The 23,021-nt window shown below is 38.5% G+C and overlaps 1 protein-coding gene across 11 annotated transcripts in view; it reads right to left on the bottom strand.

Moving 5' to 3' along the window:
- Positions 1 to 2,580: 2,580 nt before the first annotated feature.
- Positions 2,581 to 23,021, bottom strand: part of mvb12ba (multivesicular body subunit 12Ba) — an 87,819-nt gene continuing 67,378 nt past the window's right edge. For 2 of the 11 annotated variants that reach the window (XM_053676826.1, XM_053676828.1), the window contains 3 exons: positions 21,574 to 21,665; positions 21,227 to 21,282; positions 17,013 to 17,459 (listed from right to left, as the gene is read on the bottom strand). In XM_053676826.1, the coding sequence (XP_053532801.1) occupies positions 17,094 to 17,459; positions 21,227 to 21,282; positions 21,574 to 21,665 (514 nt within the window). In that variant the 3' untranslated portion in view covers positions 17,013 to 17,093. Of the gene's footprint in view, positions 3,128 to 3,328; positions 4,041 to 7,754; positions 9,304 to 12,025; positions 12,106 to 12,330; positions 12,391 to 17,012; positions 17,460 to 18,287; positions 18,618 to 21,226; positions 21,283 to 21,573; positions 21,666 to 23,021 lie in introns of those variants that run through there. The other 9 variants (XM_017460124.3, XM_017460126.2, XM_017460122.2 and 6 more) reach the window with 9 other exon arrangements.

The raw sequence follows: 23,021 nt of genomic DNA, 5'->3' as shown, positions 1-23,021 counted from the left end.
TCTAATTTTCCTAGGGTTAGTGGCGCATCGAGTGAGCATCTTACCCTCACACTGTAGAACCGAGTTCAAATCCTGACCTCAACAACCCTATTTCAACTCACCTTTCTCACATACCCTCACGACTTTCAGCAAATCCTGTTAACGCTCTGTCCTGTGTCTGTGTTCTGCATTTGGGTCCCCTGATTCTGTGTTCCCCATAACAAACACAAAAGCACTTAGAGGCAGGTTGTGCAACAGCTAATTCTGTAATTGATATTATGTGTTAATTTACATGATTATGGCTACATTGTATCCATAAATGTTATTTTGTTTTAACATGTTTAAGGTAATGTATTAATGTAATAAATCTTATTACTTTTATTTTGGAATTGGTTTAAAAAAAACAAAAAACTATTTTTTTAGTGACTCCTGTCATTTTAGTTAGGTAATTTAAAGTGCATGGCAAGCTAAGGATAACAGATTTCTTACCATCTCTTTGATAAATTGTCCCTTTATAAGTTCATCCTACGCTCATAGAAAACTCAACTGCATATCAAATGAAGCGCTTCCTAAACTTACAGCCAGTCACCATAGAGTGGCGCAGGGATGACGTCATTTTGTACACCAAAACCTGGAAATGAGCATTTTAGCTCTTCTGGGTTCCATCATCCTGAATCAACCATTTTTTAAATGGGATTTTGATTAAAAGCCTGAAATAAGATCTGTGGTGAACATAAGCTCAAAATATTTTCATGTTTTTTTCTACGACATAAAATACACCAGTAATACCCCACTCGTCAGTTTTTAAAGCTTTTACGTGTATTGAAAAAGACGGTTGCTAACACAATTGTTAAATGAGACTAAAGATGTTGACGGGGACATTAAATGTTATCACGCCGAACAAGAAAATACTTTGCAGATAAACTAGTCCAGGTGTGCTGTGCACAATTCCCCCCAAAAAATGTGGATGAAGATCCATCCACAGAGTAAATCGGTATTATGGAAAATGTTTTAAAATAAAGTTTGGAAAAGTTGTTGGAAGCTTGGTGATGGTGATATTGTAGTCAAACAACCGTGGTGTAGTTCGTTTATAGCATACGGTTAGCTTTTTATTTCTGCCGATTGAATTTAGGCTTCAAACTTCATAAAAGTTGTGTTCATTTGTGAAAATTATCTTGATGGACAAAACGTGTTAGTGTTCTAAACTTTTGTTGATCACAGAGCTTGTTTTTGTGATAATCCAAAAGCCTATGGGGAAATCCTATTGGGTTTTTGTCGAGGAAACCAGTGTGATACTAACTTCTGGGTTCTGGTACAAAATGATGTCATCCCTGCACCACTCTATTGGGTGGTTTGCATTTTCTGCATATGCCTGGATTGTTCTCATTTGGTTGCATATTGTTATATTTGATTGCGTATTTTTATTTTACTTATCCTATATTTTGGGTACAATTTTATTTATATTTTGCTTGATGATGCACTTTAAGAATCAGTCTAATTGATGCAAAAATAAGTACATTAGCAGGATTGTAGCACAACCTGGAAGTGAAAGCAGTGGTCTTTTATTTAAATGTGAAAGTGCAATAAAAAATATGTTGCCCCTAAAATCAGTGAATAATCCTGATAAATAATTGTGATCTCAATATTGATCAAAATAATCGTGATTATCATTTTAAGCATAAACGTGCAGCCCTACTCTCAGAATAGCGTTTTCAGTGCCGAAAGCACATATGAACACCTGTGGAAAAAAAAATTATGTGTTGGTGAAAATTTGATGAATAACGACTTACAGTTGGTTTTGTGACTGTACGTCATTCGCTTCAAATTCTATTGAGCCTTAAATTATGGTATACTTTGTGTATGAGCCCGTTCAGTAGTGAAATTCATGTCAAATTTACATATGATTTAATAGTTTATTTTATTAAATATCAAAAATCTAAAAAGGTGTGAGTCATACCTGACACCTAGATGAACATTTTACAGTTGGTTATATGACTGTAAGTCATTCCCTTCAAATGCTATTAAAGTTATAAACGGGTATAACAATGTCTTATGTAACTTTAGGTCCCTTAATTTCCACATATCTGTGAATACCGAACATCCAACGTCAAGCCAACTTTATGCCAGTTAACTTCAAGGAGATTTAATATTCAGTTGTACATGGTTCTTATTCCACTCAGATAAGACACAACACATTTTGTCCTTTCTGTGTGTTTATTTTTTGAGAAATAGAAGAGACAATCACTGATTGGCAAGGCATCCTGTGCAAGGCATTGGAAATGCAAATGCAAAGGTATTTGTGATTCTGTTTGAATTTTGGCAGGCTCCATATGCGACACTAAGGAAGTGATATAGCAAACGGGGTAACCGCTATTGCTATTTCGATATGACAAGGTCATAACTCACAACACATGGGAAATGCAATTGCAAATGGACTTTGCATTTCCATCTGAAATTTGGCAGACACTTTTTTTTTTCCATTCGTGTAAACGAAAATGAAAATGGTTTGCATTTTCATCAGGTCGCAATTTTTGTGTCCACAAATAGGAAACACAATGTTGAAAATTGTCCGCAAAATAGACCTACTTCAATACTCAGCTTTTTCCAGTTCAATTAAATTTTATTTATGCAAGTTATTCAATTCCAAACAATACATTTTAGTTAAAATGTTTGGTTAAAATATTGAAAGTATATCTCAGCATTCACTTATACTTAACATGTACTCAGCTTTATAATTCAGTTCAATTCAATTTTATTTAACAATGAACATAAAGTCACAAAGTGGCTTTAAAGAAATCTGGATATAAAATTGAAATTTATCCCTGTTGAGCAAACCAGAGGAGATGGTGGCAAAGAGGCCACCCCCTAACTGAGAATAACAAGACTAGAACAAAAATCTGAAAGCAGTTAACCCAGAAGCTTATCAAAACACAAAAATACAAGCATTGATTTTCTGAGAGAAATATTTCTGCAAGTAATGGAGTAGAGCAAGAAAAAAATAACTTGTGTACACAAGCCGAAGGGTCGGCTAGTTGTTGACGCCATGCTCGATTTAAAGCGGAGGCTGTTCCAATTCCAGAGGCGTCTCCATGATCAACTGACCAGCAATAATAAAGACAGACTTCTGGTCCATCAATGAGGCAGAGAGCTGCAGAGAGGGAAAAATATAATAAAGAGAAGCAACGTAAAGAGAAAGAAGGCAGCAAGCATGTACACCAGTCTTCATGTATGTAACAAGCATACTCCAATGTTAAAATAGTACACAAAATGTTTATAGGTTGTTTTTGGCTCTCATCCACAATTAAGGGACACCACCACCCCACACCATACACATCCACACACAAAGACATAATCACACAAGTGCATTTATTGTACAGTAAATTGGGCTGTGTTTTCAATGGCAAACAAAGAACTTATACATGATCTGAGAAAAGATCAGCTGGGCTAGTTAGGCAGTCAGTCTTGCAACAACAACAAAAAATACAATAACTCCTCCCATTTCATTCAGTTACATTTCTTTCTGCTTTTTTGAACAACTTAATTTCAAAAGCTCTTAATTAAGAGTGTCCATGCTAAAACTTTTTTAACACAACAGTTAACTCTACTTAGATATTTTATTGAACATATACAACAGATAGATGCATTATGTATAGTAGTGATGTGTGCATAGTCATACAAGTTCTGAGACATTCCCACAAGTTCCCTCTATTGTAATCCCTTTTTACTTCAATGGTGGTTTTGATTAGATCATGGTATTGAAGGATTATGCACTTTTTCTCCACTCCTGTCGGCAAGAAATGCTGAGCAAATGTAAAGTCACAATTTCCACTAGTAAATAAATCCAAGTAAATACTGAACAGATAATGCAGGGATGTTTTAAGGTCAAGGTACATAAGAGGCAGTATCCATCACTTTGTTTCCACTCTGGAACTTCACACGCTTTTCCTTCCCTGCTGCTCGTTTTGTCCATGTGTTTAAGCCTCAGAACCTAGAGAAGTCCTGGTAGGACTGGGGGGCAGGCGGGCAGCTGCACTGTGCTCTGTACGAAAGCTATACTCATACTGGGACAGAAAAACACACACACACACACAGAATAATTAATCAGGACAACTATATTAATAGAATCATGTTGAACTACACTCAATTTTGTAATTTTATAATTCATGCCAAACACCTCTCCCTTCTGCATTCTTATGATTGCAAATATGGCAAGATTTACCAGTTTATTTATTTTTTAAATCATGAATGCATTTTCCCTCTTATACATGATACATTTTAAAGCAGTAGCTAGCTGCTTTTTGAAGATACTACCACATATGATATACCAGCTACTTTATGTACAGTACTGTATATACAGAGCTCACTCACCGCTGATTCAATGTAATCTTTTAGTAGGAGTTAATTCAGTGGCAGAATTGGTTGAATCAGTACAAGCTTGTTGGGGTGGCTCAGTGGTTAAGGCTTTGAGTTACAGATTAGAAGCTTGTGTGTTCAATCCCAAAACTGCCAAACTACCATAGGGCTGTGACGGTGTCAGATTTTTACCACTGCTGTGATTAATGACCAAACCACCGCAGTGATCATTATATAATATAATAATAATAAATATAAATCTAAATATAAAAAAAAACTTAAATGAGGCTTTATTTCAGCACTTCCGTCAGCAAAACAACTCAAATACTGCCTTGTTGTGTCATGTTGTTGCAATGAGAAACAGCCTGAGGACGCTGTTGGATATGGTATTGTGATTGACCCGCAAAGAAGAAGTGGATAATAAAAAGATGGAGAGAAACACACACACGATTCTCTCTCATTAGGCACGAATCCAAAATGTTCCCAGATCGCCAATGTAACATTTGGTTGTCCAACAAGATCCATTGCAGCGGCAGGACACGAAGTGAAATAGCAGAATTCGCCTGACTGGATTTTTGCCGCACTCAAACTAACAGACATCATCATATAAGGTTTTGATTATGATTACGTAATTTGTGTATTAATAGAAAATCTCCTACTATATCGAAGGCTATATACACTTGTATACAAAACGTTACACTCTGTACTTGTCATAGTGCCCACACAAGCAGAAACATTAATGTAGCATGGGATGTAACACTACCGCAGGTGGTTCTCCACCATCATAGCCCTAAACTACCATGGTTGGGATCCTGCGATTTCACACTCTAACACGCGCATGCTGCGGGGTGGTGGATGGGGGGGGGCATGTAGGGGGCAGTCAAATTTCATTCGAACAAACACTGCTTGCTAGCAGATACAGAAGTTCTGCCAGGACATATGCTGTATACAGCATATCTTTTACCAACCAAACGCTGCGTTACTTCCTACCTCTGACTAGCCGTGATAGACAGGATGTGTAATTCACGTGAATATGCTCTTTCTGTAACGACACATTTGATAAATGTTGCCATGTTTAAATTAATACATAAAATGTTTGAATATTTGATTTCGTTTTGATCGATTCACATAGTACAGGTGCTACAACCACAGACTTTAAATTAACGTGGATGAAATGTGTATGGTAGAATAATGCAGAGGTAACGTGCTGTTGCAGAATGCCAGCAACATGAGTTCGATCCTCAGCTCAGGTCGAGTTTAATTTTATTCAGGGCATTGAAAATATATGGTCAAATCATGTTTGATGTACAAAAACAAATTATATTAAAAGTGACTCAATTCAATCATGTGTAATTGACGTGGCGTGAAGTCCACGTGTTCATTTTAAACCAGTATTTTCAAAAGTTTCCATTGGCAAGAAAGGAGAAAATGGAATTCATGCAATGCTACTTTGAGTAAGGATATTTATATTAACACATGCACACACACATCGACTTTCTACACTGGAAAAAAAATCAACACTCTCAACTGAGCTGAGGCTCGAACCCCAGTCTCTGGCATTCTACAGAGGACGTTACTGCGGCACTATTCTAGCACACACACGTTTTAACAACATTAATTTAAATACTATAGTTATTGTACCTGTACTACACGACTCGATCATGCTCACTTTACATAATTCAAGCTTGTAATTAGAAACTTGTTTAAATTTAGGTTTAGTGCAAGTTTTGATGAGAAATGTAATATTTTTATGGGAACCATACGTAATATTTCTTCTTAAATCTAACCCACCACACATTCCATTTTATTTAGTGTACTATGTGTTCGGCTACAGTATGTTGTTCCATCTGCCACCTGGCGGTTATTACGTGAAGCACGACAAATGAATTTAAATCCTAAGAAGCGACCTGCAGGGTGCCGTATGATCATATGTGACGAATCGTGTGAAACCACTCGGAAAAAACGCTTTCTTAAAGGCCACATCTGTATATGTTCATTATATACATACACACACACATATACACACACATACATATAATATATATATATATATATATATATATATATATATATATATATATATATATATATATATATATATATATATATATATATATATATATACACACACATATTATATATATATATATATATATATATATATATATATATATATATATATATATATATATATATATATATATATTACACACACACAAACACACACACATACAGACACCAGCGAGTCAGAAGAATAGTCAAAAGAGTAGCCCAAGAGCCAAGGACCACTCTGAAGGAGCCGCAGAAACACTCGGAGGCAGCAGGTGCCATCGTCACAGAGAAAACAATAGGCAATGCACTCCACTGCTTACGTTCTCCCTGCAAGACTCCATTACTAAAGAAAAGGCATGTTGAAGCTCATTTAAAGTTTTGCTACAACTCATTTGGACAAGCCTATGAAATACTGGGAGAGTGTGGTCTGGTCAGATGAGAGCAAAATTGAGCTTTTTGTCTGTCATACTACACACCATGTTTGGAGAAGAAATGGCACTGTACATCACCCTTAAAACACTGTTCCAACAGTAAAGTTTTTTAGGTGGAAGCATCATGGTGTGGGACTGTTTTTCATCATATGGTACTGGCAGATTTCAAATAGGAATGATGAATGGAGCCCTTTTCCAGAAGATTCTTGAGAAGAATCTGCTGCCATCCACCAGGATGATGAAGATGAGACGTGGGTGGACCTTCCAGCAGGACAACAACCCAAAGTATACAGCACAGGAAACTCTCAATTGGTTTCAGAGAGAAAAAATTAAGATGTTAGAATGGCCCAGTCAATCACCTGACTTGAATCCAATTGAACAAGGTTTAAAAGACAATATGTTTAGAAGAATGGACCAAACTCACACCTGAATACTGCGGCCAATTAATTGCTTCATACAGGAAGTGGCTTGAAGCTGTCATTACAAACAAAGGCTTCTCCACTAAGTATTAAATAAATTTCAGTTAGCATATTCAATATTTTTTTCCTGTATTTTTTCCATTCCTCTTTATTACACATAACTTCATTTATGGACTTTAATGTTGCGAATTCTTTATATTTCCTGATTTCTTGAGTTAATACTGATGTCTGGTGAAATTTTCATGTGAATAGTCTCATTGGAAATATATTTACTGAAAAAAAATGTCGATGCGTTCAATACATATTGCCCCCACTATTACATGTAGGGAAAATTAGCTGTTTAGATTAAGTTGTTGAATTCTCCACTATTTTATTTAAGGAAAATTTAGATAGTTAAATTTAGTGACCTATATTCTCCACCAACACATGTAGGAAAGCCTTAGCTCCCAATGAATCTTAATTAATTTAGAGAAAATATTGCCGAAATCAAATCAAGCAAATGAATCACAGGCAACTTCACTTCAATATAGACAAGACTTTATTATACTATTCTTTGACAGAGAAGCTAACTACTACACAAAGACTATTCTAACACATACACACGCACACATGCGCACACACACACACACAGGCATGACAGAGAGCAATAGACTTACAACAGAGGCAAAGAAGAATGCTAGAGTTACGGCAAATTATGGCTTCAAAATAGACTCCGATCTGAGCGAACCGAATGCATTATGAATGACCCAAAAACTGAATGAAGGCCATGGATTCTTATGTACTTCACCAGCTTATTAAACTTGGGTAAGATGTGTACTTGCTTGCCGTAGTTAGTGAGAGATGAGGCGTGCGATGTCAGCGGAGGTCAGGAGGCCTGGTCGAGTCGATGATTGCCGATTGAATGGAGTTTATCACGGTCGCAGGCTGGTTTCGGATTAAGATTTTCTGAGGCTAAAGTTACCAGTAACATTTAAGAAAAGAAACAAGCAGAGGTCTGAAAAACAGAAGATGAAACAGACAGGACTAACAAAATGAATCTTCCTTGCAGCCAGCGATAGGGTTAACTTTGGCATGGCCTTTTAACCCTTACTGGATACCCCGGCCCTCTGAGGGTCCTAGCCAATCAGAAGTGGTCTTTCTGGATGACTGGTGGATGAGGTCTTCCCCTCCAATTAATTTGCATAATACCTCTTTGGTCCATGCTCATTCTTACTTAATTAATTTTGCCGTTTACCTTTACAAAGGGATTTCGTGATGAGTTATTAAAATTTGCCGTTCACTAGCATTCTTGAAAATGTTACCACCAACACACCGATCTCAAACATGACGTACTTAGATATAAGAAAACCTCTGCCAGATATATTGGTCTAATACCAGATAATAAAAGCCTAATAACTACATGTAAGTTACATACAAGGGTTAATATAGTTCACAAAGCTCAACAGTTAGCTTGTTAGGGACAGTAGTAAATATATGGGTTAATAAAACATAAGGAATATACTTTTGGATTCTGGACATGGGTATGTGAGCATACAGGAAATGATAATCAATTTGCGAGATAGGTGGTGAGTACAAATGCACAAAAGCATGATTACAATGTTTATGTTATAAACCTTGTGTGAAAGCATGATACATTAAAGTGGACTCCATGAAGAAAGCTATGTCTCTCTTCTTTGTGATGGGGATGGTGTAGAGTTGTTTCAACAAAAGGTCTGTTAGATTTCTCTGTCTCTGTTTTACGACTTGAGGGTTAACACAGTTCAGGGTGAGCTAGCCTTTGTCATTCCTTGTGCTTATCTGATTTGAGTCAGCATTAAGAAGGCAGATGGTTGATCTGAAAATATTCCAGTAGGTGATGAGATAAATAAGGTCCAGAAAGGTGTCCTTTTAGAAGGTGGTATGAACTTAGAGCCCAGGGATTTTCCACCTTGTCCCAAGATAGAGTTTATTTCCTGACTCGCTTGTGGCCTTCCGGGGAGTGATTGATCACTGTGCCGCAATATCCTGCCAGATGGCTTCTTTAACAAGGGCCAGTAGTCGTACTTTAAGATTTACTTCAAGGCACTTATCTGTGACCACATTATACACACACAATTTTATTTTTATATATATATATATATATATATATATATATATATATATATATATATATATATATATATATATATATATATATATATATATATATATATATATATATCACTTAACTAGTTAATTAACTCACCCAAAACACATCCTATACATGATTATTTAGATTAATTAGACATAAACGCAATATTACAACTTGCTTCTGCACAAAATGATGCAAATGCATAGGTGAACTTGAACTTAAGTAGGTAGAATGCTAAGTCATGTTGGGTATACGCTCTTTCCATAATAATGCACTAAATCACGGACATATAAAAAACTAAAGCATAAAGAATTCACAATATTGTATTACAATATAAAAAAAGTGTACTCATTGTAATATTTCAGTAGATCAGGTTTTCACAACAAGGGCAGTTTTCACATGTTTTTGACGATACATGTTTAAGTTAATATATAAAATGTGTCATATCACAGCAAACCAGTGACTACATTTCCCACACTGCACGGTGGCCTACAAACATTTCCGCCATGGACTGCAATTCCCAGAACACTCACACACACAGAACACTCACTCATTCTAATCACACACACCTGCATCCAATCTCACAACCACTGTATATAAGAGACTGTTCTAACACTGACTTTGCGAAGTATTACGTGAGTTTTCCGTATACCAAGCGTTTGTTATCGGTTCATGTGTTAATGTTTTGATCTCGTTCTCGCCCTTGATTCTGGTTTTGCCTCATTTATGCCTGTTTGCCAATCGCCTGACCCATTGCTTGTTTTTAACCACGTTATTGTCTGATGTTTTGGATTTGTCTGCCTGCCTCTATTTAAGTAAAATCTCTTCTCTGCCCTTGCAGATCCTAATCCATCCTAGTGTCCTTTACGTTTATTACGTGACAGAATACTTCGCCTACAACATGGAAACAGCAGGAGAGCGTTATGCCAGGATCTCTATACCAGCCTTTGATTTTGTGCGTTTTCCCCAGTGGTACCCCCTGGGAGTACAAGCTTCCTTCGATGGCTTTGAGGTATGTCCAGAAGGTTATATACTCCAATGCTAGTTTTATTTTACAAGCCTGGAGGACCCCAGGCCCAGAGAGGAGCAGTGGCTGGGATTCATGCTGTCTCGACTCACTGGACCAGCTCGCAGTTCGGCCGAGTTCCTGATTTCTAGGGGGACCGGTGAGCTTAACCATGTAAGCCAGTTGGTTAAACATTTAGTTCAGGTGTTCGGATGTCCAGGGTAAAAACCTGACCTTGAAAAAATGTTAGGAAGGCCCAGTTTAATGGATGAACCCTCTCAGACTTTCACCCCACATTTTGAGAGGGAGCTGACCAACAGGAGGGTCTCTATAGCTCAGCTTCAGCACCCAGCCAACAGAGCAGTGGTGGGGGTGACGCAGACCTGCAAGACCGAGGGCTGCTTTAAAGATGCCCCGCTACAATGTCCCACATGCAGGAAACTTGGGATCCATGGATCATATTTCTGTTCTCAGGGATGTTTCAAGAGCAGCTGGTGTACTCACAAACGACTCCACAAGAAAGCACCTGTGGAGCTCCAGCTGGAGGTCAACGTGGCGAGCATCCTCATTTCCAGAGCTCCAACCTGAGACCCACGAGGTAGTCTTCGCTCCAGAGCACCAGTTGGAGGTCCAAGTGGTGACCTCCTCCCCAGAGCTCCGGTATGAGACCCATGAGATGGTCTCCTATACAGAGCCCCAGCCAGAGGTCAATGTGGCGACTGCTGCTCCTGAGCTACAGCTTGAGATCCACGAGGTGGTCTCACCTGCAGATCTCCAACCAGAGGTCACCTGAAGCTGGCGTCACGACCAACCAGGTCCTGATCACGCCTGAGTCTGCTGACACGGACAACCAAGTCCTGATCACGTCCGAGTCTGCTGACACGAACAACCAAGTCCTGAACACGTCCGAGTCTGCTGACACGGACAACCAGACGGGGTTCTGTCATATCACAGCAAACCAGTGACTACATTTCCCTTACTGCACAGCGGACTACAAACATGGCCACCATGGACTGCAATTCTCAGAACACATCTAGATGTAAATATCAGGAAATTAATGCTGAAATCCTGATCTATCGTCTCATGTTTATCTTTTGATTTCAAAGCCAAATGTTTTCAGTGTATAGCAAAAACAAAAGAATTGGCCTTGCTGTTCCAATACTTTTTGGAAGGACAAATTCTGAAAGCCAACACCCCTACTTACCACATTCTTGGTGGTAGTAGTAGTAACATCCTTTAGTACAGGCTCTTTTATTTTCTCTTCCTTTAATGACCCACAGATTTTGAAACTTCTCATTCAAATGGTTATCCAACTATATGAATTTATGTTACTAAAATAGTTGTTGTTATTCTGTATATGTAGGCAAGTGAATATTCAGTTGTTACTGTTAAGTGTAATCTTTTCTGCTGCATAAATTGTTAACTACACATAGGAATGATTAAATAAAGGAAATGTTTAAATAATTTAGAATCACTACACTAACACAGAAGCTTTGTTCAGACAAAATTAAAGTATGTATAAAAAGGCAGTCATGTTGCAGTAGATAAAAAAAAGGAACATGTACTTGAGAAATATTGATTGATCAGAATATCCTAAATTAATTCATATACATACAGAGTGTAGACTGCTTTTGCACTACTTTTTCCTCAACATTCAGTGTGTTTTACATCTTACCAAATGGGAAGTCCCCACAAGGTAGGTGCAGTGCAGGACTTTTAAAACGTGTTGCTATGCCACTTTGTCACTGCAGAGTGCTTCCAAAATTAAAAACAAACAAAAAAAAATACTTTTCAGAAACGTGATATCAAGAAGAGTTCAGAAGAGTGAGACCTTTTATGACACCCATAAAAAGAGAATTTTCTATCAACCATATTGTTTTCCACAATGCTACGATTGGGTCATGCTCAAGTCTGGTTGCAGGAACATAGATACTACAAAAAAAAAAAAAAAAACAAACAAACAAAAAAAAACCAACTCACCTCTTTTTCAATCTCTGCAAGGGATTTAATCCTTATGCCCATCAAGTCTACCTGTTGTAACTGTAAAAGTGAGCAAGAGGTTAAGTAAACCAGTAAGCAACATTATTATTAATTTAAATTCTTGCAGGTACACTGAAAGTCATAAATGTGTTCAATAAGACATTACTACAATGCTAAGAGAGAGGTAAAAAGTACCACATCCCTCCTGTTGATGATGGCACATTAGGTTTGACAGATATAACAGATACCAACGAACAGAAATACTGAGCTTACATTCAGTAAAACTGACATTAACCCTCTTACCCCTTAGTTCCCACAGTATTATGTCCTACAACCCTATATTCCCTATAGAAACAGAACGTCAACCCTGAGTTCCCAGGCCAAAATTGGCCCAAAATCAACATTTTAATTTGAACATTTTTAGGCCTTGAAACAACTTATAATAATATATTTGTGTAATATTACTTTGATAATGAAGCAGTTCAGTGTTTTTACTCCACTTAGAGCACAATTCTTAACTAGAGAAATGACGAAAAATGCTCGCTAAAATCCTTATACTCATTTAGAAGTACCATACGAGCATCAGCGTGGTCAATGCCTTTGAATGAATTCAAGTAAATAATAAATAAATGCATTTTAGTGCCAAAAGTCACGTTTCTGGTGATAATCAGACCAGCAGGTAGTATTTTCACGAATGCACAGAAATGGTCCCGTTATGACTCCAGACCCCTGCAGTGTCAGTCGCACTGGTTGATGCTGAAGATGAAGACGGATCAGGGTCTCAAACTCTGACTCAGGGTCAGAGTTTGCGTCACTATCAGTTTCGGTTTCAACATCGCCTGAACTTTCACTGGTAAATGGCGCACTTATATAGCGCTTTTATCCAAAGCGCTTTACACTGTGTCTCATTCACCCATTCACACACCAATGGTAGCAGAGCTGCCATACAAGGCGCTATCGGGAGCAACTTGGGGTTCAGTGTCTTGCCCAAGGACACCTCGGCATGTGGAGTCATGTGGGCCGGGAATCGAACCACCAACCCTACGATTAGTGTACAACACGCTCTACCACCTGAGCCACAGCCACCCCCTGTTGTCACTATCTAGAATCCTCGCTCTCGCCTGTGTAACTGTGTATGTTTTCTTTTTTTAGATGTACCTGTGTTCACTGTAGGTGTAACTTTAGCTGGAACACGATTAGCTTTTCGCTTTGGCATTTTTGGTTCACTTCTACTATTACACCAATATTCACGCTTGGATCTTCATCGTAATGACGGCGTAATAACGTAATCACATCGTGACATCATCAACCTTCCAGGTTAAAAAATAATAAGGAATCATAGCAGAGTAATGCTGGTACACCGGCCTTACGAGGATAACGTTTACACTGTAAAGCAGCTATATTGGCCTTAGGGGTATTTGGCATAGACGACCAAGCCAAGGTATATCATCCTAACGGGAATAGATCAAAGACGGGCAAGCCGGTTTTTCGGCCATACGGGTAAGAGGGTTAAAGCTTATGTTGTGTCTTCAATATTTCAGACCCACAGTAACATATGCTCTAGCGTTGGTTAAAATTCAAACTGCATAGAAGTTCTAATTGCCACTATGAGCAATTCTTGATGAAACACGAATAACAATTTCTTTGTCTTTGAAATGTTATTTTGTCAAAGAATCACGAGTCAATAATGAATATGTATATATATTAAGTTCTTATGTTACTGTAGCAGAATTTTTAAAAAAATTTGTTTGTGAATTACTGGTAAATTTGTACTGCAATAAGCTAAATCCTGAGGCTACAAATAACTAATTTATTAAGGTGCCAAAATCTTTTCAGTTTAAAGTTAATCAAACCAGCAAAAAACAAAAACAAAACAAACAAACAAAAAAAAGCACAGCTGGCTAAATAATTAGTCATGGGAATATTTTTGTTCATATGCCAATATGAACTCGTAAGCCACCTGACATTTAGTTGTTGTTTGTTTAGTAATGGGCAATTTTAATATTCAGTACATAATATAAACAATTAAGGACAAATTAGTCCCTTCTCAATAGGACTGGGTCTTTGGGTCATGAATTTGTTCACCTTACAATTTGGGGTCAGTCCATAATTGTAAAGTTTGTTTTTAATTTGGGTAACTTTTTTTTTTTTTTTTTTTTGAGTGACTACATCGATGTGTTGGCATTGCAAAACCACCAATTCTGTTATTTATTTTTAATTTCTTTACTTTGTCTAACCACAATGGCCATGTTTGTGTCATGGCACATAACACATTTTGGTTATACAGCTGTTTTACTGCAACCACAATATCTTGGCTCAGCATAGTCCTAGCTCCTATAATGCTACTATAGACCACTTATTTCTGTGAAAATTGCAGGCTCGTATCTGGTCCCCCACCAGAGATATTCAACCAGAAAGTCAGGGGAATCTTAAACAATTGCACGCACGCACGCACGCACATACATACATACATAAATAAGAGTAGTCTCAAACCTGAAATGTTCTGCATGCACACTATATTTACCTTGGTATCCACTGAAAATTAAGACTGAGACTCAAACCCTTCCCATTATAAATTGACCCTAAAAGTGGAACTGTGAGCAAGCTTGAGCATACATTTGGACTAAGGAACAAGAACGTGCAAAATGTTTATATATGATTTTGTTCCAAGGAGCAAGAACCATCCTGAGCTGAGATATTGAGGTTTCCATAAACAGCTGTATAACCAAAATTTGTGTGCCACAACACAAAGATGGCACAAAATTTATTTTATTTTTTTTAAATAAAAATTTTTAAATAAAAAAACTGATGTATGTTCTATGCCAATACGCAGAGTTAAATGGCAGAGCAACCTGTATTGAACCACTTGAGATGGAATGACCCATTTTTCTTCTGTAGATTTATCATGCTTCAGTTGCATGCATAAAGTCATACGGTAAGATGACTATAGTCATTAGTTACAGTGAGGAAGGGGGAATACTGGCACTCATTTTAACAAAATGATTGTCTGAGTGGAAATGGTGCAGAATCTACTCTGTCCTAATTGCATTGGGAAACAAATCGAGATTGTGATTTTAATAGAAATGTTTGTGCAGCCCAAATTGAGACAGAGCGTATAATAGAAAATCAAATTAGAGTAACTACCTTGACAGAATCAATGCATGTTTATAATAATCTGATGGCCAGAATAGAGATTTGGATATTTAGAGATTTGGAATTTATGGATAATTAAAGACAAACAAACCCACATCTAACTGTCCAATTTCAGTTTTATTTCAACTTATTATAATATGAATTACTGTTAATAATTAGCTAGGGTTAGAATGTTATGAGTAGTGTTAGCAATTCTTAATGTGGGCTGAAATGCAAATGGTACCGGGAATGATGCGCACAACACCAGCAGCACTGTTTGGCAAGTACCGGTAATGTGTCCTTTGCTCCCGCGAATCAACACTTTACGTTAGTTAATACGTTAGTTTTTCCTAGGGGAGTCAAACTAAAACACTAACATCCTCTCATGCTGAACCAGGAAAACAAGGTGCGTAAATGTCTGTATGAGTTTCAGGTTATGAGACATAATATGACCAGAGCATAATGACAGCGAATGTACTTTGCATTTGCACTTTTTGATGGAGAAGAATCTGGGCTCAGTCACAGGGGAAGGGACACAGTTTTGAGACCGTGTTCAGCAAATGTAAGGTAGCCCCTTTCTTTATTATGCGGCTCCCGACACGTGTACTAAGTCCGGGAGGGGGTCCTGGATACCCAGACCAGAGGTCCCCAAGTGTTCCAGAGTTCCCTTGAATGTCATCTTTCACGGGACCATAAAGAGGATGCTTGGCATGTTCACAGGGGTAAGGACGTGGGACGGTCTCTTCCGTACTGCAGAGAGATAACACACTATCCCCAGCCTGACTTGGGCGTGGAGCGATAGCCACCATGCAGCCAGCAGAGGGAATGAAGCTCAAGGCGGACCCCAAGCGGGGAGCAACTTTAACCATGGAGCTAGAGGGGGAAGCGATGCTTTCCGCGAGGCCAGAGGGGGGAAAGAGTTCCTCAGGGAGGGAGGCGCAGCGGCGTCCTCAGCCGAGCAGGGAGGCGCAGCGGCGTCCTCAGCCGAGCAGGGAGGCGCAGCGGCGTCCTCAGCCGAGCAGGGAGGCGCAGCGGCGTCCTCAGCCGAGCAGGGAGGCGCAGCGGCGTCCGACGTGGAGCCTGGCGTAATGACATCCGACGTGGAGCAGGGAAGAAAGCGGAGCTCTTGGCCGCGCAAGGAGGTGCAGGGACATCCTTGGCTGCGCAGGGAGGTGCAGCGACGTCTTCAGCTGAACAAGGAGACTGAGTGGTGTCCTCAGCTGAACAGAGATGCTGAGCGGTGTCCTCAGACGAGCAGGGACACTGAACAACGTTCTCCGTCGACACGGCAGGCTGGACGAGATCCACAGTGGGGGAGGGAGGGTGGGAGATGGTTCTAGCCTGTTTGGAAGTCTCCTCCTTGACATACCCCATGATGGAGTACATCAGGTTGAGCCACTCCTGGTTGGCTTGAATTAGGGAGAATTTTCCCTTCTTCTCCCAGCTCGGATTTTCCCTTTCATGTAGGGCCTCTTGGACCCTGAAAAATTCTGCTGCATCCATGTTGAGGTCTTGCATTCCGTCACGGTTTGGAGGTGGAGACATGTGAGTGCAGATTTTCAGTTTTAATGAATACCAAAACAAAACACAAAACAAGAACTATGATCAGGAAGCAAAACACAAGGCAAGAATCAAACATTAACAAAGACCATGAACCCAAAGACAGAAATGACAGCAAGGAAAGACAAACGCAAGACAAGGAGTGCAGTGCAAACTGTGGCTATATACACATAGGTGCTTGTTAAGTGAACGAGAATCAGATGCCGGTGGTCATGTGATGATGCAGTGTGGTGCAGTGGCAGCTGGGAACTGTAGTCCGGTGTCCCTTCCAGGATATCCATGACAGGTTGAAAGTTAGTTAAATACCTGAGCGGCGTTGAATCCTCTAGAGGATCAAATCTTGAAGGCATAATAAAAGAACTGATCACTTCAATTTTACTGACGAAAAAATTAAGAAATTCATCACAGGAATCAGGAGAGGGGTCAGATCCAACAACCTGAGAAGGATTTAGAATAGAATCAATAGTATTAAACAATACTTTAGGCCTATTTGCATTCACAGCTATTAATTTGGAAAGATAATTTGATTTTGCCTCTTTCACTGACCTCTGATAATTTAGTAAACACGTCTTAAAAATATTACAAGAGACATGCAGTTTATCTTTCTTCCACTTACACTCCATTTTCCTGCACTCATCTAAGAACATGAGTATGGCTACTTTAAGGCACAGCTGAAGAGTATCTTTCTTTTTAACTCTCCTGGACTTGAGTAGAGCGATAGTGTCTAAGGTAAGAGAGCAAGTATTATTAAAAACTTCAAGTTTTCAGTATCCATATCAATATTAAAAGCATCAATAAAATTATCTTGATAATCTTAGAACAGACTAGCAGTAGAAGCATGGATGACACGAGAAATGTTCAGAGGCTGAGAGATAGAAGATGAAGGACAGAAACAAACAGATTCAAACATAACTGAATAATGATCAGAAACACCAGAATCGACAACCTCAAGATTAGTTACAGCAAAACCAGAGTACATTATAAGATCAAGTGTATGACCTAAATTATGAGTAGGACCAGAGAAAAATAAAGACGTAAAGAAATCTTTTATCAAGGGTTTAGTTGGACAACAGAGACGAATGTCCCCAAGAATCAGCAATCTATGACAGCAAGACACTAAATCGGAAAGGAGCTGAGAAAATTGGTAGACAAAGTACTTGTGAAATTTGGGGGGTCTGTACATCAGAGCACATACAACAGGGCCCAAAATCTCAACATTTAACATTTGGACCTCAAAGCTCAAGGACGTGTCCATGGGCAGGATCCTGCATTTGAATTTATTACTGAAAATTGTGGCAACGCTGCCACCAAGTCCAGATGTTGTTTGAAAGCGATCGTGTGTTCACCAAGGTCAATTTAATTTTCAAAGGCTCCAAATTATTTGGTGTGCTTGAAAATGCATACTGAAGAAAACTGAAACTGTCTGGATTAACTCCCCATCTCTCACCTGGATGGGCCGGGAGCTGGCGAGATGAGGACCAGACTGCTGGGATGTAATGGGATTCTGAGGAGACAGCCGATGTCCACTGGAGATGATTGCGACGTGATCCTCGATGAACATGTTGTGGACGAGGTAAAATTCCCAAGGCCGCACACTCGTAGATTCCAGCAGGGAGATGAGAAGAAACATTCAGACGCTAGGTCTAGAGCTGAGTATTTGAGCACCATGTCCAGAAAATTATCAAGGCATAAGCCTGAAATCCGCAGATATTCATTTGCCAGGGAGGAAAAACAATGATACAACTCCAACAGATCAAACAGCAAAATACGGATCATTTCAACCCCATCTAAAAGGTATCAGCCAGCAGCATGCGAGAAAGTGATAAATTCCTGGTGAGAATGCCGGCTATTGTACCATTCAATATAGCACAGGCTTGCAGTTAGGCCAAAGATTTTTTTCAATTGGGAAATCAGGAAATCAGTCCATGGTGCCCCAAAACACACAAAGGAAAATCCAGAATCCATAAAATGCTAAATATGGTTTTGCGGAAGGTCGTTCCAAAGAGTAATTTTAAAATGAACACTAAAACCAGAGAGCAGAGGTGGAAAAACACACCAGCGTTCACTAAACCGGAAACATCTGACTACACAAATCCTAGAAGTAGATAAAGAGAACCCATATAAAAACATTATAATTGGTCCTTTATTTATTGAAGAAAATTATCAAATATTACATATCTGAGAGTGGCAAAAGTATGTGAAACTTTGCTTTCAGTATTTGGTGTGACCCCTTGTGCAACAATAACTGCCAACTAAACATTTCCGGTAACTGTTGATCAGTCCTGTACATCAACTTGAAGGAATTTTAGCCCATTCCCCAGTAGAGAACAGCTTCAACTCTGGGATGTTGATGGGTTTTCTTAGATGAAATGCTTGCTTCAGGTCCTTCCACAACATTTCTATTGGATTAAGGCAGGACTTTGACTTGGCCACTCCAAAACATTAACTATTCTTCTTTAACCATTCTTCTTTAACCATTCTTTGGTAGAATGACTTGTGTGCTTAGGGTTGTCGTCTTGCTGCATGACCCACTTTCTCTTGTGATTCAGTTCACAGGCAGATATGCTGACATTTTCCTTTAGAATTCATTGTTCCATCAATGATGGCAAGCTGTCCTGGCCCAGATGCAGCAAAACAGGCCTAAACCATGACAGTATCACCACCATGTTTCATAGATGGGATAAGGTTCTTATGCTGGTTTGCAGTGTTTTCCTTTCTCCAAACATAACACTTCTCATTTAAACCTTCTCATTTAAAATTTTTCCAATAGACTTCTGAATTCCATGTGATCTTTAGCAAACTGCAGATGGGCAGCAATGTTCTTTTTCGGGGAGCAGTGGTTTTCTCTTTGCAACCATGCCATGCACACCATTGATGTTTAGTGTTCTTTTGATCATGTACTCATACATTTGCCAAAGTGAAAGGCCTTTATTTTCTTAGAAGTCACCCTGAGTTCCTTTGTGACCTTGCAGATTATTAAACGTCTGGCTCTTGGAGTGATCTTCGTTGGTCGAACACTCCTGGGGAGGGTAAAATGATCTTAAATTTCCTCCATTTGTACACAATCTGTCAGACTGTAGATTGGTGGAGTCCAAACTCTGTAGAGATAGTTTTGTTACCTTTGTAACCTTGATGAGCATCAGCAACTTATTTTCTGAGGTCCTCAGAAATCTCCTTTGTTTGAGCCATGATACACTTCCATAAACATGTGCTGTGAAGATCAGACATTAATAGATTCCTGTTCTTTAAATAAAACAGGGAGCTCACACATGATTGTCATCCCATTTATTGAAAACCCCTGACTCTAAGATCACCTTCAAATTAACTCCTAAACCTAGAGGTTCACATAGTTTTGCCACTCACAGATATGTAATAGTGGATCATTTTCCTCAATAGATAAATGACCAAGTATAATATTTTTGTCTCATTTATTTCATTGGGTTCTCTGTCAACTTTTAAGATGTGTGAATATCTGTTGATATTTTAGGTCATATTTATGCAGAAATGTAGAAAGTTCTATAGGATCCACAAACTTTCAAGCACCACTGAAGTGCAGTGCAGTTATTCACATGCTAAATAATTAATTGACTGACTGACACGGACGGACAGACTTTGTTGATCTCCCAATGGGACAGTTGGGGATCTAAGCCAATACTTTTATATTTGCAGTACAGCTTTGTCCAAGAAGTCTACAGTATAAACATGTATAATAAATAGAACCTGGTTTGACATATTTTGGTCCAAGTCTGCTATTGCAGTCTGTAATATCGTGTGTGATATTACCATGAAATGTCACTTAGATCAGTACAGAATGTTTATCTGCATGCAGAGACACAAACAGGTTTTTCTGTTCAAGATTCATCTGCATATCTTTTAAGACCCTGAAACAAAGCCTGTTGAACTGCCTCAAACGGCTTCTTATCGGTATACAGAAATGAGTCATAATCTGTGTTTCATATATAGTAGTGATTCAGCACAAGTGCTTCAGAGCACTCTCATTATTCTATCCTGCTTTATTCTATCCTGTATTAACCATCTTTCTGTAATAAACCTTTTTTCATCTCAGAGGACGAGTGCTGTCTAATTTTTGAGCCAGTTCATCTAAGGCACCTTGGAACACTGTTTCAAAGTGTTTCTGAAAACTGGAATGGCTGTAAATTAGATTGTCTTGTACATTACTTCAAAATGACAAATGCAGACTTACCTCACTGGAAGCACAGGCAAACTTCTCAGAGATCACAAAGGGCACTCCATCCATAGCTAAAATTCAAAACAATGAACAAAAACAAACCCTTAAAATGACCAAATATATTATTGAATTAATGATAGCCATGAAAATGCACAAGATCTAAGAATCTTCCAAAAGAACCAGAGGGGATAAAAAGCAAAGGGCCTACAGAACAGTAGTGTCTTTAGTGCCATATGGAAAAATTGTGTCATATGAAACAATTAAATCATATCACTATCTATCACTCACATGATGTACACATGTACATCTGTCAGAAAAACAGTAGCACAGACCAAACCTTAGATGACATTTTGAATTTTTACCTGAGATGGCATATAGGTTAGAGCTCTGGTGTTCATAGTCAGGTCGAGTTGTACTCCTCCTAAAACTGGCAGGTAGAGTCATAGATATGTGTCTGTGAAAAAACACATGAATTTCCTTATAATTAGACACTACCTAACTACTGTACAAAATTTATCAGCCTGCAAAATGTAATAAATAATTTTCTGTTCATGTAACACCGAATTCTCTTATTAAAAATTACCTAATTATCTTACTCCACAACCATTCCTATTATTACAGTGCTTGCACAGCACTGTAGTGCTATTCCTCCTACTACTAATTATTACTACTACAGCGCTTGCACTGTTATTCCACACACTACTTCTCATTATTACAGTGCTTTATTCCTCATGCTTGTTATTATTACCGTGCTTGCAATGTGTTGTTATTCCTTTAAAAGTTAATAATATTTGAATAGTCAAGTCAAATTGTATTTATAAAGCACATTTTAAGACAACAGGTGCTGATCCAAAGTGCTGTACATAACATCATATAGTATCACATTAAATAGCACCATAAGACAAAGAACAAAAATAAGTGTTAAGAGAAGATTTAAAAATGCCTAAAGACAGAGTGGACCTCACATGAAAGGGGAGACTGTTACAGATTTTGGGACCAACCACAGGAAAGGCTCGATGACACTTTGTCTTAGTACGACAATGGGGGACAGATAGAAGCTGATTACAAGATTTTAGTGTTCTGGTAGGAGAGCAAGGGTGAAGGTCAATAATAGTGTACTGTGGAGCAAGAAAAAGCTTTATATACATAAATAATTTTTAAATCAATTCTGAACTTGACAGGAAGCCAGTGAAGAGATGCCAAAACAGGGGAAATATGATCCCTCTTTTTGGCCCTGTTAAAAATCTAGGCTCTGCATTGTGCATAAGCTGTAAGTGAGATATGGCAGTTTGAGGAAGGTCAACATACAGAGAATTATAGTAGTTCAAGCGTGCTGTAATAAGAGCATGAATCACAGTTTCCAGTACTTTTGTAGAGAGAAACTGTTTTAACTTTGTAATAGACCTTAGAAAGAAGCTTCCCTTTAACAACAGCACAAAGAATAAATTTGAGTCAAAAATAACTCCAACATGTTTCACATGCTTGTATGTATTAGAAGACAGAGGACCTAACTGGACCTCAAGGACAGAGGAAACTGTGGGAGAGCCTAAAATGACGACTTCAGTTTTACATTTCACTAAACTGCAGAAAAATGTTAGCCATCCAAGACCCAAAAGGGCTGCTGTTATTTGACCTAACTGGTAAATAAAATTGGGTGTCATCAGCATAGCAGTGATATGAAATACTATATTTGCAAAAATATTTTACCCGGGGAAGCGTATAAAGGGAAAAGTACCCAAGATGGAACATGAGGAATACCACAAGATAAGGGGGCCGATGAAGCGGAAAAGTTACCAATGTTTACATGAAA

This window comes from Ictalurus punctatus, chromosome 28, assembly GCF_001660625.3.
Source record: "Ictalurus punctatus breed USDA103 chromosome 28, Coco_2.0, whole genome shotgun sequence".
Lineage (NCBI taxonomy): Eukaryota > Metazoa > Chordata > Actinopteri > Siluriformes > Ictaluridae > Ictalurus > Ictalurus punctatus.
This window is presented reverse-complemented; position numbering and strand designations above follow the sequence as displayed.